This window comes from Pseudophryne corroboree, chromosome 3 (genome assembly GCF_028390025.1).
Source record: "Pseudophryne corroboree isolate aPseCor3 chromosome 3, aPseCor3.hap2, whole genome shotgun sequence".
In the NCBI taxonomy this organism is placed as follows: domain Eukaryota; kingdom Metazoa; phylum Chordata; class Amphibia; order Anura; family Myobatrachidae; genus Pseudophryne; species Pseudophryne corroboree.
Window position 1 is genome coordinate 499093547 of NC_086446.1, and position 16942 is coordinate 499110488.

A 16942-nucleotide genomic window follows, 5' to 3' on the forward strand; every position below is an offset into this window, starting at 1 on the left:
GGTGCTGCTGTTCCCTCTCCAGCCTCCGCCACCAGCAGCAGCTCTCCTGGCAGCAGCGGAGGCTGGAGATTGCTGCCTGCCCTGTCTAAGTCCCTGATCCAAGCTGCCCGTTAGGAGGGGGGAGGGAGACACACTCACAGCCGCGAGCGGGACATCACACACCCACTGGCAGTGCGCAATCCTCCCTCCCCAGCAGCCAGTAGTCTTCTCCTCCTCGCTGCAGCTCCTATTGCCGGTGTCAGGCATTGTTCGGGGGTATGCCGCGATTCGGGCGTCGGAGCAGAGGAGACAGAGCAAATATAAGATAATTGTTGTCATGTTGACTCCGCCCCCTCTCCAACGAGCCGCGAATCACAGCATTTTTGCCGTGTGGGCGGGGCCTAATGGTGAACTGTGCCCCTTGCTCCCTGCAATATGTCCTGGTTGCAGCATCTTCACCCCTTTCCTCAGGGCAGGCTTTAGTGTAAGTTTACAGAATGTGTTCTATGTGTGTATTTGTTCTATCCGTGTATACTGTATATATGTGTATTTGTTCTATTCGTGTATATGTATGTGTATGTATGTGCATCCGCCACCTCATCAGGAGCATGCCCAGGCGTTGTAGGGAGGTCATACAGGCACGTGGAGGCCACACACACTACTGAGCCTCATTATGACTTGTTTTAAGGACATTACATTAAAGTTGGATCAGCCTGTAGTGTGTTTTTCCACTTTAATTTTGAGTGTGACTCCAAATCCAGACCACCATGGGTTAATAAATTTGATTTCCATTGATAATTTTTGTGTGATTTTGTTGTCAGCACATTCAACTATGTAAAGAACAAAGTATTTAATAAGAATATTTCATTCATTCATTCATTCATTCAGATCTAGGATGTGTTATTTTAGTGTTCCCTTTATTTTTTTGAGCGGTGTATAATAGATACTCAAGTATGACTGATGGTCTCCTTCCAGAGAGTTGCAGGAAAAAAGTATCCCATACGATGTGTTCCCGTATTAACAGTGATGTGTCTATATAAATATGCTCAATTGATTTTATAAAGAGAAAATAAAAATTTTCAAAAGGATATTTAATATTGAATAAACATAGAATTACTGGCACATACTTATATGTATTGATGGTTTAATGAGTTTTACCTAGATGTCCTCATATAATCATCTCTCACATGGAGTGTCAGATGTCCTCTTTAAATAGATGATCAGATCCCCAAACAGACGGGATTAATCCACCCCACAGTATGGTAGATACGCTCTTACTAAAGTTCACTAGACATGGACTTTTTTGAGATGTTTTTGACACTGTTCATTTTCACTCAGTTATTTCTAATTGAGCGCCACCGCTAATTCAACGTACTAATCCATTGCCACCAGTGCGTAATGTGGCTGTGAGGCATATGCAGTGGTCAAAGCCCTCCACTGATCCAACATCGACATTGTGTCCACTTCTCAATCAGGCCCAAAGAATATGCACTAAACAAAATCAAGGATATTATATTACACAGGCAAAAAAGCAGACATATATATGGCTATTAAAACATTTATTTTTTTTCCTTAAATAGTGTTCTCTCTCTTTATAAAACATCTCTTCAAATCACATTCTAGTCACAAATGCAATGCAAATAAACAATTTCACACTCCAAACACTTCTTTGGCATTTGGGACTCTTTAAAACTCAGCATCTGTTATTACATATGGTACAAAATATTCAGTTTACAGAAATAGAAGCATAAATTTCATATACAGTATATATATACATATATATATATATATATATATATATATATATTCACTGATTATTCTCAAAAATGTATTAAATAACAATAATAAAAGAAAAAAATATTATCAAATATTCTTTTCTCACACACAAACCTGACACATGGTGAGTGCATCTTACGTACATCTCAATAGCCATTGCTGTGGTGGAGGAAGGTACAAGCTGAAGTTATAATACCTCTAGGAGCAGATCAGTGTGCATATCGCATTGTACACATTACAAAACGTTCTGCTTGCTACTAACGCAATTACTCTGAAGTTCAATTACCTTAAAAAAAAGGGAGCACAAATCACACAGTAAACTGGATTGCCAAATACTGACAGAATTATAAGCTCAAAATGGTGTAAAATATTCCCGGTGTAAGCACACAAACAATAAAATAAAGAGTTATAAAATAGGGCCATGCATTTTAACATAGCAATACCTGCACAGCAATATTTTACAAGGACTGTCTGGTCTCTGTAGGAAAACTTCCTCATTATACTTCAAAAGCAGCATTATTCTTAGGATATCCAATTCTCCTATTTCCCTATATCAAACATGATGTGAGGAATGTTATCTTATATGTCCTGTCTTCTCTTCCATGGCAAGTTTAGCTACCCCTGGTGGTGTGTACAGTGCGCTGCAACTCTGAGCATACATTTTAGCAAACTGATATTTCTCGGCCTGGTCTAGGCAATCTTGCAGCTGTTCCTGGTACAGTTTTTTGGGGGGCTTTGTGGTGGACGGATAATCTTGGCTTTTTTGAGGCTGTGTCTCTTGTTTAAGTTGTTGGCAGTGAGAGAGTAAGATCGGCCGTGCATCATCCTTGCGTTCAGTCCGTTGGCCATGGAGAAGGACTTTAGATGGCTTCTTAAGGCAACTGGGAGGGGAAGTTTGTCCACTAGGTGTACAGGGGTGCAGGATACGATGGCACGGCAGCAGAGGTCTTGCAGGCTCAGTACTGTCAAAGGATCCAAAAAAGATCATGTTAAACCAAAGTATTACTGTAAATAAGTTATTTCACATGTTTTACCTAATTAGGTGCTCATATCAGTAAATTAGAAGGATATTACAAGTCAACTGCCATGTGGGGTTTTTTTTTTGGCAAAGCGAATATACAGATGTGTCCTCATACATCATTGCTTCAGTCTCTCAGTGCGCTGGGTCCCGAGAGACTCTGCGTCGAGCATCTTTTTTTAGTCTTTTTAAGACGCATCAGGAGAGTCTGCTGATTTATTTGATATGCGACACTTGTATATTTGTGTGCGACTGAGTCTCTAACTCTATACAAAATGTGCTACAATGTAGCAGCTGCAGCTTTTTTCCACTACAGGTTCCATTGTGCTCTGTATACAGACTCAGTTACACACAATATACAAGTGTTACATATCAAATTAATCAGCACAGTCTCCTCGTGTATCATAGTTGCATCGCATTGCGACTAAGACACATTTTCAGCAAAAAAGGCCTGACGCTAGAAGAGTTGTATAGGACCTGGCGGCTCATTCGCACCAGGCATCTCAAACTGCATTGCCTATTGAGGCTACATGTATGAGGCACATCTGTAAGTAAAAAGTCCTGTATTAATCAAATCTCTTTTTCATGTTCTTGTCATTTCCCATATCGTCTACTGCAATCTCTTGCTCTTTGGTCTTCCTCTATCCTTTCTCTCTCAACTTAAATTTATCCTCAATACTGCTGCTCAATTTAGCTTTCTAACTTGTGACTCTGACTCAACCTGTCCTCTTTTTCATCTCCTTCATTGGCTCCCCTTCCCTTCAGTTATAAATTCACCATCACTTCAACCACTCTTCCTTCTACATTTCAGACATCATCTTATTCCATGCTCCCTCTCGTCCTCAGTGCTCTGCCTCTGACTGTCACCTTTCCTTATAACCCCTTCCTACTTCCAATATCCTAGACTTTTCCCATATTGCTGCCCAATCTGGAACTCATTCCCACAATAAAATCTCTACCAGCCTGCAGTCCTTCTGAAAGCACATCTGCCTACCAGTCCTCATAATTCAATCTCATGCCCTCTGTCCTACTTCCTTATCTCTTCTCAGTTTGCCATCATCAGACTATAATCTCTGCTGAGCAGGGTCTTCCGCTTTCCATGTTTCCAGTGTGCCCCCAATCAGTCAGCCACTCTGATCTCATCTGTCTACTCTCCCAGGGCACTGGGTCATTGACTGCTATTTTTATTACCTGTCTTTTAGCTGAATAGACATCTCAATTTATTTTCTTTAACATGCACGGTCTCTTTGAATACATAGTTTGATTAGGGTGTTCTACTGTATTTTGCCTAGAAGTTACCCAGTCACTGCGTGGAACCATATAATAATTTATATCAATGATAACAAAAAATTAAATCACTTATACAAGTACCGCTTAGAATACACAGTGATGGGTGACTTTTATCTGATAAAGCGAGCATTGAAATGGAGACATATAATACTCATTGAACAAGTGGTGTGGGTGCAGGGAGTGGGCCCTGGAAAAGGGGTAGGGAGTAAAGCTGATGATTCAGCTGGGGAGTTATGTTTTTTTAGAGTGATGAAGAAGGATACTTATCTTGGGTGTTTTCAGTGGATTTCTGATTTCTGAGAGAAGGATGATTTTTTCTCCAGGAATAATGCAGTCATACGGCGTGGTATTATGAAAAACACAAAATGGCAAATTTTGGGTTTTGGGGAGCCTCAATGGGGATAAAAAGCACTTTTTAAAAAAAAAAACAAGTGGAGAGGGGTCTCAGGTAGAATAATCGTACCTCACTTACAAAGGTGAGTGAGGTTGAAAGCATGTAAAGGTTTCTTTAGAAAATAATACTGGAATTTTCAGCGTACCTAACTTACAATAAAAAGTGTAGGTATAAACACATCAAGGTATCTTTATAAACTGTACTGCGTACCGGTACTCACTGGAAAGAGCGTATTCAGTCTGCACATCAAGGTTTCTTTTATCCAATCAGCATGCTTATTCAGCCACCCATTTTGAAAGAAGGGTTTATTGGATAAAAACAGGTAAATAAAAACAAATAAATGAAACACAGGGGGAGTGTTGGCCACGAGGGAGGGACTGCCAGACAGGGGGACCCGTAGGACCGTCCACAACAGCTCACATGGCCCGGTACCAAAAGAACTTGAAAAAATTTGAGAAGGTCGTACCTTTCCCCAGCCGGGCAGGTTCCCAGTCCAAGTGGGCCAAGATCCTCCTCCCAGCCAACGCGTTTCGAGAAAAACTCTCTTTATCAAGCCTTGATAAAGAGAGTTTTTCTCGAAACGCGTTGGCTGGGAGGAGGATCTTGGCCCACTTGGACTGGGAACCTGCACGGCTGGGGAAAGGTACGACCTTCTCAAATTTTTTCAAGTTCTTTTGGTACCGGGCCATGTGAGCTTTTGTGGACGGTCCTACGGGTCCCCCTGTCTGGCAGTCCCTCCCTCGTGGCCAACACTCCCCGTGTTTCATTTATTTGTTTTTATTTACCTGTTTTTATCCAATAAACCCTTCTTTCAAAATGGGTAGCTGAATAAGCATGCTGATTGGATAAAAGAAACCTTGATGTGCAGACTGAATACGCTCTTTCCAGTGAGTACCGGTACGCAGTACAGTTTATAAAGATACCTTGATGTGTTTATACCTACACTTTTTATTGTAAGTTAGGTACGCTGAAAATTCCAGTATTATTTTCTAAAGAAACCTTTACATGCTTTCAACCTCACTCACCTTTGTAAGTGAGGTACGATTATTCTACCCGAGACCCCTCTCCACTTGTTTTAAAAAAAAAAAGTGCTTATTATCCCCATTGAGGCTCCCCAAAACCCAAAATTTGCCATTTTGTGTTTTTCATAATACCACGCCGTATGACTGCATTATTCCTAGAGAAAAAATCATCCTTCTCTCAGAAATCAGAAATCCATGGAAAACACCCAAGATAAGTATCCTTCTTCATCACTCTAAAAAACCATAACTCCCCAGCTGAATCATCAGCATTACTCCCTACCCCTTTTCCAGCGCCCACTCCCTGCACCCACACCACTTGTTCAGTTCTACCTCTTTGGATTATATTTGGGATTAATCCAGTGGTGCAAGGGAGAGGCAGCAGGTACATTCATTCACCAGGAGCGCCTCCTTCATTCTACCAAATCCTTTTTCCATATAATACTCATTATTCATTAAGTCAATCTGAACTTGAAATGCGGTAAGCACTATGTTGTTATGTCTTGTAATTTGGGGTTCTTCGGTAACATCAGAATACACAAGCAAACCTATTAAAGCCTGACAGGTGAGTTCATATATTTATACAGGTTGAGTATCCTATATCCAAATATTCCAAAATACAGAATATTCCGATATACGGAATTTTCTGAGTGAGACTGAGGATAGTGAAACATTTGTTTTCTGACGGCTCAATGTACACAAACTTTGTTTAATACACAAAGTTATAAAAAATATTGGCTAAAATTACCTTCAGGCTGTGTGTATAAGGTGTATATGAAACATAAATGAATTGTGTGAATGTACACACACTTTGTTTAATGCACAAAGTTATAAAAAATATTGGCTAAAATTACCTTCAGGCTGTGTGTATAAGGTGTATATGTAACATAAATGCATTCTGTGCTTAGACTTGGGTCCCATCACCATGATATCTCATTATGGTATGCAATTATTCCAAAATACGGAAAAATCCCATATCCAAAATACCTCTGGTCCCAAGCATTGTAGATAAGAGATACTCAACCTGTATGTACAGTGTAAGTTTATTTTACCATATAGTGTACACAATATTTTCTCTTCTCTTTCTATGGTTTTTCAATATAGAAATTTCATATGTGAAATCATTAGTACAAGAAAGTACAGCCGGAAGCTCTCACTATTTTATAAGCGGTCATTCTCCGCAATATCATGGCAGCAACTATATTCGGTATAATCTTTCCATGAAATACAGCTGTGATCAGTCATTAGTTTCAGTGTCAATGTAGCAGATTACAGACAGCTCTCCTTCCCCCATGTTAGGCTAATTACATTCTACAATATTTCTGTTTATTTAATAACCATTATTAGTACATAGACTAGAAAACATAATGTTGCCTAACAGTCAATACCACCGTCTGCTCCAAAATTAACTTTCCTTTAATATAGAACAAAGTTTAATAATGTACATAGACTGGGGATCTGGGGATATACACCACTGAAAACAGTGTACAGGTACCGAGTGAACTGCATGTAATCAGGAAAAATATATAGAATTGTTGTACTTTAATCACAAAATAACTTGAAATCTACTATTGTCATTTAACAAAGCATTAAAGGGGTCGTGTATATATTTACTCTCCTACTCTATAAGCTGTAATTTGCATACACATGCGACTGGTACAATGGATGACTGTTCAGAAAAAAAAAGGGATGGAGTTTAAAAAAACAAAGCGTAAAAACAACAAAGTATACAAGAAAATCTTATTTTATGGGAAATAGTGATGACGTGCCCCAAAGCCGTGTACACATGTAACTTGTGTGTGATCCTTACTGTATATACGGGTTCACTACGATATGCCGGCGGTCGGGCTCACGGCGACCAGCATACCGGCGCCGGGAGCCCGACCGCCGGCTTACCGACAGTGTGGCGAGCGCAAATGAGCCCCTTGCGGGCTCGCTGCGCTCGCCACGCCTCGGGCACGGTGACGCGCTACGCGCGCCACACTATTTTATTCTCCCTCCAGGGGGGTTGTGGACCCCCACGAGGGAGAATAAGTGTCGGTATGCTGGCTGTCGGGCTCCCGGCGCCGGTATGCTGGTCGCCGGGAGCCCGACCGCCGGCATACTGAAGACCACCCGTATATACCAGTATATTTGTTCTTGTGATGTTCTACAAATTAACCAGAATGTGTCAGCTCTCATGTAAAGGATTCCTTACAGTAGGCTGACCATATGATCCCTTTAACCTGGGACACTCATGGATTACACAGGTTCTGTGGCTGGCTGACTACAAGCCTGTATTTCACCTGGTTTTAAGCAGCCACAGAACCTGTGTAATTCATGAGTGTCCCAGGTTACAGGGATAATATGGTCAGCCTACTTACAGTCTATATAGTGATATTTTATGAAACTTCTGTAATTACTTGAGTTCCTCCCAGACATGGTGCAATAATCTACTCTGTGCAGTTTTTTTTTAGAAACAAACGAACGTGAAAAAGGACATCCCTGTTCTTTCATCTGTCCTGCTGTATTTGTTAAAGAACAGTGCTGGTATTCTTATCAATAGGCGTAGATAGGATATTAAAGGTATCCACAGATTGCTCTGTCCAGGCAGCCGGTGATCCCAGAAATGTATTTTACTTAAATAATATATTTAAATAGCAATGCTATAATGGAATATGGCCTAAAGGTGGCAGAGGAGAGCTGCAGTTATCATTCCCCGTTGCTCATAACCAGATATAGTCAGTAATCTGACAATTGTTCACAAGGTAAAACAGAAGAAAGACATCTACATTACAGAACATCACATGGGAGGGGATTAAGAAACATTAAAGAGGACCCTCCAGTAACAACCAACTTAACTGCAATCTCAGTGGGTAAGTACATAAAAAGTCTCCCTTCAATTTGAGTAGACAATAAATGCACTCTATTATCCTAGAATAAAGACAAAAAGTTAACCAGAAAAAAAAATGTTTTAAGAAGTGTGTACCTACTTCCAGAATCAGTTTGTCGAAAGAAAACAGGGATCTAGTTCAGTGCGCACATTCAGTTTTGTTGATTTTTGATGTTAAACAAAACCTAATTCATACATGCAAAAATACCCACTCACGTTGCCTGCACAGAGACAAATATATCAAATGGACCTTAACTGAGAACCAGTGAGTTGGAACGCACCTTTGTTCGGCTTCCAGAGACGGTCCATCCCATGACGCATTAACACTATCCGTGCCAGCTCAGTGAAGGACTCTGTGATATTGAAGTTGCACAGAGGGCTGACTTCAAAGAAAGTCATTCCAAGGCGCTCCGCGTAGCACTGAGCTTGTTCCGTGGACACCTGCCTCTTGAATGCCAAGTGCAGTCGGTTCCCCACTAGAATCTTGGGTACCCCTGGTGCATGCTGAGATGGAGTATTAGAATTAATACAAATTATCCCAAAAATAGTTACAAGATGCAAGAAAATGTAAACGGTCTATCGGAGAAGGTAAACATGACTTTTTAAACTTTTCTCATTAAACCATTTTACTCACAAAGTGTCAAATCAGGTAGTTACACGATGCAATACAAGTATGCAAGAAGTACCAGATCTCTGGTACGCCATGTCCACTTGCAACAATAAAACGCGTGCGGGAATAAAACCATTTACACTGTCATTTTAGAGAATAAAGGTGGGTACGCACGTATTGTTGTGTGCTGAGCGATCTACCACAGAACGCTCAGCATACATCTCTCCCCCACTCAGCACACAGCACAATGTGTGCTGAGCGAAGGGGGGGGGGGGGGGGGGCGGGGTTGGCACTGTGCTCACTTCACCCAGTGGTGAAGTGAGCAATCTAACTAGATTGTGCCAATCTAAGGTTAGCGATAGTGATGTGTGACCCGCGCATCGCTATGGGGCATAAACACGGAGCGATGTATGCTTCTTTTCTAAGCAATCTAGTCAGATTGCTTAGAATTTAAGCACACATCGCTACCTGTGTACCCCCCCCTTAAGACTAGTGCAATGGTTCCTGTGGCACAGTCATCTTGTACAAACAAGTCTTGTGGATGCATCTGATTCTAAAGCACCTATTTATGTTTCTCTAAGAGGTAGTAGGAGGAAGAGGAAGATAAGGGCAGAAATTAATACTTTTAGCCAGGAAACCATGGTGGTGATGCATCTCCAGATTTCTGAGCCAGGCCTGTGTTATTAGAGATGCGTGTATTACAGGAGCAACCTATCAGACAGAAGAATTACAGCACTACAGGTAAGTAACACTGTATATTCTATCATATTTGCTCTTTTTATCTAATCCCTCATATGAAATAGATGATTCCTACCCTTAAGAATGAGGTAGTATGATAATGGGGGTAATTCCAAGTTGATCGCAGCAGGAATTCTGTTAGCAGTTGGGCAAAACCATGTGCACTGCGGGGGAGGCAGATTTAACATGTGCAGAGAGAGTTAGATTTGGGTGTTGTGGGTGCAATCTGCAATCTAATTTGCAGTGTAAAATAAAGCAGCCAGTATTTACCCTGCACAGAAACAAAATAACCCACCCAAATCTAACTCTCTCTGCACATGTTATATCTGCCTCCTCTGCAGTGCACATGGTTTTGCCCAACTGCTAATAAAATTCCTGCTGCGATCAACTCAGAATTACCCCCAATATACGATGGTCTTGTCCTATTGGACAAGTGCTGCAGTTACTACTACTGATCATCACTGTGTCAAAAAAACGGCCCCTCCATGCTTCCCTAAGTAAAGGTCACAGGTGTAGGTAGGAACAGCTGCTGGTGCGCTGAGCAGCATTTATGTGCCTGCAAAATAAAAATATGGGGAAGTGGCGCAAGAGGGGGGGGGGGGGGGGATGTTCTGGGTATCCAGAACTTTCCCCTCACTGACGGACCAAGTTCCTTCCCTAGAGCAGTGGGCAGTTGGCTGCACTGTGTGGGCTGCAGTGCACTATCATTCAGCAGGAGTGTGTCAGTGGAGGCCTCTAGTTCCAGGTGCAGCTGCTCAAGTAAATGTTTGTGAAGGTCATCTTCCAGCAGCCGCCCAAAGGGCGTTTCTGACTGGTCGCATCAGATGCAACTATGAGAGGCAAATGGTAAATGCTTGAGACAACAACATAATTTCTTTTTTGTACTTATAAAAGAGGGGTGATTTCAGCATCAGGAGCCTGAATAACAAGTTTTACAAATGTGCACAAAGATTCTACATGTCTCGTCTACTATATATATATCATATATATATTAGATGTGCTTGATGTACTTCAAAATAATAATTTACTTACCGATAATTCTATTTCTCATAGTCCGTAGTGGATGCTGGGACTCCGTAAGGACCATGGGGAATAGCGGCTCCGCAGGAGACTGGGCACAAAAGTAAAAGCTTGAACTAGCTGGTGTGCACTGGCTCCTCCCCCTATGACCCTCCTCCAAGCCTCAGTTAGGATACTGTGCCCGGACGAGCGTACATAATAAGGAAGGATATTGAATCCTGGGTAAGACTCATACCAGCCACACCAATCAAACCGTACAACCTGTGATCTGAACCCAGTTAACAGTATGATAAACGAAGGAGCCTCTGAAAAGATGGCTCACAACAATAATAACCCGAATTTTGTAACAATAACTATATACAAGTATTGCAGACAATCCGCACTTGGGATGGGCGCCCAGCATCCACTACGGACTATGAGAAATAGAATTATCGGTAAGTAAATTCTTATTTTCTCTAACGTCCTAAGTGGATGCTGGGACTCCGTAAGGACCATGGGGATTATACCAAAGCTCCCAAACGGGCGGGAGAGTGCGGATGACTCTGCAGCACCGAATGAGAGAACTCCAGGTCCTCCTCAGCCAGGGTATCAAATTTGTAGAATTTAGCAAACGTGTTTGCACCTGACCAAGTAGCTGCTCGGCAAAGTTGTAAAGCCGAGACCCCTCGGGCAGCCGCCCAAGATGAGCCCACCTTCCTTGTGGAATGGTCTTTTACAGATTTTGGCTGTGGCAGGCCTGCCACAGAATGCGCAAGCTGAATTGTACTACAAATCCAACGAGCAATCGTCTGCTTAGAAGCAGGAGCACCCAGCTTGTTGGGTGCATACAGGATAAACAGCGAGTCAGATTTCCTGACTCCAGCCGTCCTGGAAATATATATTTTGAGGGCCCTGACTACGTCCAGTAACTTGGAGTCCTCCAAGTCCCTAGTAGCCGCAGGCACCACAATAGGCTGGTTCACGTGAAACGCTGAAACCACCTTTGGGAGAAATTGAGGACGAGTCCTCAATTCTGCCCTATCCGTGTGAAAAATCAGGTAAGGGCTTTTATAAGATAAAGCCGCCAATTCTGAGACACGCCTGGCTGAAGCCAGGGCTAACAGCATTACCACCTTCCATGTGAGATATTTTAATTCCACAGTGGTGAGTGGTTCAAACCAATGTGATTTTAGGAACCCCAAAACCACATTGAGATCCCAAGGTGCCACCGGGGGCACAAAAGGAGGCTGTATATGCAGTACCCCTTTGACAAACGTCTGGACTTCAGGCACTGAAGCCAGTTCTTTTTGGAAGAAAATCGACAGGGCCGAAATTTGAACCTTAATGGACCCCAATTTTAGGCCCATAGACAGTCCTGTTTGCAGGAAATGTAGGAAGCGACCCAGTTGAAATTCCTCTGTAGGGGCCTCTTTGGCCTCACACCACGCAACATATTTTCGCCAAATGCGGTGATAATGTTTTGCGGTTACATCCTTCCTGGCCTTTATCAGGGTAGGGATGACTTCTTCTGGAATGCCTTTTTCCTTCAGGATCCGGCGTTCAACCGCCATGCCGTCAAGCGCAGCCGCGGTAAGTCTTGGAACAGACAAGGTTCCTGCTGGAGCAGGTCCTTTCTTAGAGGTAGAGGCCACGGGTCCTCCGTGAGCATCTCTTGAAGTTCCGGGTACCAAGTCCTTCTTGGCCAATCCGGAACCACGAGTATAGTTCTTACTCCTCTCCTTTTTATGATTCTCAGTACTTTTGGTATGAGAGGCAGAGGAGGGAACACATACACTGACTGGTACACCCATGGTGTTACCAGAGCGTCCACCGCTATTGCCTGAGGGTCCCTTGACCTGGCGCAATATCTGTCTAGTTTTTTGTTGAGACGGGACGCCATCATGTCCACCTTTGGTTTTTCCCAACGGTTTACCATCTCTTGGAAGACTTCTGGATGAAGTCCCCACTCCCCCGGGTGAAGGTCGTGTCTGCTGAGGAAGTCCGCTTCCCAGTTGTCCACTCCCGGAATGAACACTGCTGACAGTGCTATCACATGATTCTCCGCCCAGCGAAGAATCCTTGCAGCTTCTGCCATCGCCCTCCTGCTTCTCGTGCCGCCCTGTCTGTTTACGTGGGCGACTGACGTGATGTTGTCCGATTGGATCAATACCGCCTGACCCTGAAGCAGGGGTTTTGCTTGACTTAGGGCATTGTAAATGGCCCTTAGTTCCAGAATGTTTATATGAAGAGATGTTTCCATGCTTGACCACAAGCCCTGGAAATTTTGTCCCTGTGTGACTGCTCCCCAGCCTCTCAGGCTGGCATCTGTGGTCACCAGGATCCAATCCTGAATGCCGAATCTGCGGCCCTCTAGTAGATGAGCACTCTGCAGCCACCACAGAAGAGACACCCTTGTCCTTGGCGACAGGGTTATCCGCTGATGCATCTGAAGATGCGATCCGGACCATTTGTCCAGAAGATCCCACTGAAACGTTCTTGCATGGAATCTTCCAAATGGAATCGCTTCGTAAGAAGCCACCATTTTTCCCAGGACCCTCGTGCACTGATGCACTGACACCTGGCCTGGTTTTAGGAGATTCCTGACTAGCTCGGATAACTCCCTGGCCTTCTCCTCTGGGAGAAACACCTTTTTCTGGACTGTGTCCAGAATCATTCCTAGGAACAGGAGACGTGTCGTTGGAATCAGCTGCGATTTTGGAATATTTAGGATCCACCCGTGCTGACGTAACACTAACTGAGATAGTGCTACTCCGACTTCTAACTGTTCCCTGGACCTTGCCCTTATCAGGAGATCGTCCAAGTAAGGGATAATTAAAACGCCTTTTCTTCGAAGAAGAATCATCATTTCGGCCATTACCTTGGTAAAGACCCGAGGTGCCGTGGACAACCCAAACGGCAGCGTCTGAAACTGATAATGACAGTTTTGTACTACAAACCTGAGGTACCCTTGGTGAGAAGGGTAGATTGGGACGTGGAGATAAGCATCTTTGATGTCCAGAGACACCATATAGTCCCCTTCTTCCAGGTTTGCTATCACTGCTCTGAGTGACTCCATCTTGAATTTGAACCTCTTTATGTAAGTGTTCAAGGATTTTAGATTTAAAATTGGTCTCACCGAGCCGTCCGGCTTCGGTACCACAAACAGCGTGGAATAATACCCCTTTCCCTGTTGTAGGAGAGGTACCTTGATTATCACCTGCTGGGAATACAGCTTGTGAATGGCTTCCAAAACTGCCTCCCTGTCGGAGGGAGACTTTGGTAGAGCAGACTTCAGGAACCGGCGAGGGGGAGACGTCTCGAATTCCAGTTTGTACCCCTGTGATACTACCTGCAGAATCCAGGGGTCCACTTGCGAGTGAGCCCACTGCGCGTTGAAATTTTTGAGACGGGCCCCCACCGTGTCCGAGTCCGCTTGTAAAGCCCCAGCGTCATGCTGAAGACTTGGCAGAAGCAGAGGAGGGCTTCTGCTCCTGGGAAGAGGCTGCCTGGTGCAGTCTTTTTCCTCTTCCTCTGCCCCGGGGCAGAAATGAGTGGCCTTTTGCCCGCCTGTACTTATGGGAACGAAAGGACTGAGTTTGAAAAGACGGTGTCTTTTTCTGCTGAGAGGTGACCTGGGGTAAAAAGGTGGACTTTCCGGCCGTTGCCGTGGCCACCAGGTCCGATAGACCGGCCCCAAATAACTCCTCTCCTTTAAACGGCAATACTTCCATATGTCGTTTGGAATCCGCATCCCCTGACCACTGTCGCGTCCATAACGCTCTTCTGGCAGAAATGGACATAGCACTCACTCTTGATGCCAGGGTGCAAATATCCCTCTGTGCATCACGCATATATAGTAATGCATCCTTCAAATGCTCTATAGTTAGTAATATGCTGTCCCTATCCAAGGTATCAATATTTTCAGTCAGGGAATCCGACCACGCCACTCCAGCACTGCACATCCAGGCTGATGCGATTGCTGGTCGCAGTATAACACCAGTATGTGTGTATATACCCTTCAGGATATTTTCCAGCCTTCTATCCGCTGGTTCTTTGAGGGCGGCCGTATCAGGAGACGGTAACGCTACTTGTTTAGATAAACGTGTGAGCGCTTTATCTACTTTAGGGGGTGTTTCCCAACGCGCCCTAACCTCTGGCGGGAAAGGGTATAGTGCCAATAATTTATTAGAAATTAGCACTTTTTTATCGGGGGAAACCCACGCTTTATCACACACCTCATTTAATTCATCTGACTCAGGAAAAGCTACTGGTAGTTTTTTCACTCCCCACATAATACCCTTCTTTGTGGTACTTGTAGTGTCAGAAATGTTTAATGCCTCCTTCATTGCCGTGATCATGTAACGTGTGGCCCTACTGGACATTACGTTTGTCTCCTCACCGTCGACACTGGACTCAGTATCCGTGTCTGGGTCTGTGTCGACCCACTGAGGTAACGGGCGTTTTATCGCCCCTGACGGTGTCTGAGACGCCTGGACAGGCACTAATTGATTTGTCGGCTGTCTCATGTCGTCAACAGTTTTTGTAAAGTGCTGACATTTTAAATACAACCATCCAGTCAGGTGTCGACTCCCTAGGGGGTGACATCACTAATACAGGCAATTGCTCTGCTTCCACATCATTTTCCTCCTCATACATGTCGACACAATCGTACCGACACCCAGCACACACACAGGGAATGCTCTGATAGAGGACAGGACCCCACTAGCCCTTTGGGGAGACAGAGGGAGAGTTTGCCAGCACACACCAGAGCGCTATATATATATATAGGGATAACCTTATATAAGTGTTACTCCCTTTTATAGCTGCTGTTTATAATTTAGCTGCCAATAGTGCCCCCCCTCTCTCGTTTTTACCCTGATTCTGTAGGGACTGCAGGGGAGAGTCAGGGAGCCGTCCTTCCAGCGGAACTGTGAGGGAAAATGGCGCTTGTGTGCTGAGGAGATAGGCTCCGCCCCTTCACGACGGCCTTATCTCCCGCTTTTTTCTGGAAAACTGGCAGGGGTTAAATACATCCATATAGCCCAGGAGCTATATGTGATGTATTTCTTTTGCCATCCTAAGGTATTTCTGTTTTTATTGCGTCTCAGGGCACTCCCCCCCAGCGCCCTGCACCCTCAGTGACCGGAGTGTGAAGTGTGCTGAGAGCAATGGCGCACAGCTGCAGTGCTGTGCGCTACCTTAGTTGAAGACAGGAACGTCTTCTGCCGCCGATTTCACCGGACCTCTTCGTTCTTCTGGCTCTGTAAGGGGGCCGGCGGCGCGGCTCCGGAACCCATCCAGGCTGAACCTTTGATCGTCCCTCTGGAGCTAATGTCCAGTAGCCTAAGAAACCCAATCCACTCTGCACGCAGGTGAGTTCGTTTCTTCTCCCCTTAGTCCCACGATGCAGTGAGCCTGTTGCCAGCAGGACTCACTGAAAATAAAAAACCTAAAATAAACTTTTACTCTAAGCAGCTCAGGAGAGCCACCTAGCATGCACCCTTCTCGTTCGGGCACAAAAATCTAACTGGAGGAGGAGGGTCATAGGGGGAGGAGCCAGTGCACACCAGCTAGTTCAAGCTTTTACTTTTGTGCCCAGTCTCCTGCGGAGCCGCTATTCCCCATGGTCCTTACGGAGTCCCAGCATCCACTTAGGACGTTAGAGAAAAAGAGGTTGTATTTTCATTAATACTTTGGGCCTTATTCAGGTCACATTTTTAATGTGATGTGACCACATTCTCCCGTCACCGGGGCCAGTGCGCATGCACAGGTACCATTCTGCACATGCACGGCCGGGACAATGCGTTCGCATCGCATTAATGCGAACGCCTCTGCCTGTTTGACAGGCAGAGGCATTCGTGAGGAAGTCTGGGGCGGCAGTTCGGTGTTACGGGACGGCTCAAATGGGTGGGGCGTCGCCATTTTCAGGGTGGTGACATGACATCACACACAGCCGCGGTGCTGTGCAGAGGCAGTGGGGCTTCACTTATTTAGCTATACGACCACCATTAGCATGCTGGGTGGCCTTTCCCTGGCTGGGCGGCCCCCAGAATGCGAGTAATAGCAGTTGCAGTTTTGCTATTTTAGCAAAACTGCAACTTAAGCTGAATAAGGTCCTTTGTTCTGCTCACAAATGTTGTGTCTCCACCCTGCAGGTGACCTTTAACCATTTTCCTGCCATGGTTGCATGAGCTGAACTTTCACTGACACGGCCACATTTGATGCAACCGCTTCACAGAAGCTTAAA

General features: G+C 44.5%; 1 protein-coding gene across 1 annotated transcript in view; it reads right to left on the minus strand.

Moving 5' to 3' along the window:
- Positions 1–1521: 1521 nt before the first annotated feature.
- RAB40B (RAB40B, member RAS oncogene family) overlaps positions 1522–16942 on the minus strand; it is a 213334-nt gene continuing 197913 nt past the window's right edge. The window contains exons 6-7 of the mRNA XM_063960993.1: positions 8630–8852; positions 1522–2717 (exon numbers count right to left, since the gene is read on the minus strand). Coding sequence (XP_063817063.1) covers positions 2446–2717; positions 8630–8852 — 495 coding nt within the window. The 3' untranslated portion in view covers positions 1522–2445. The remainder of the gene's footprint in view (positions 2718–8629; positions 8853–16942) is intronic.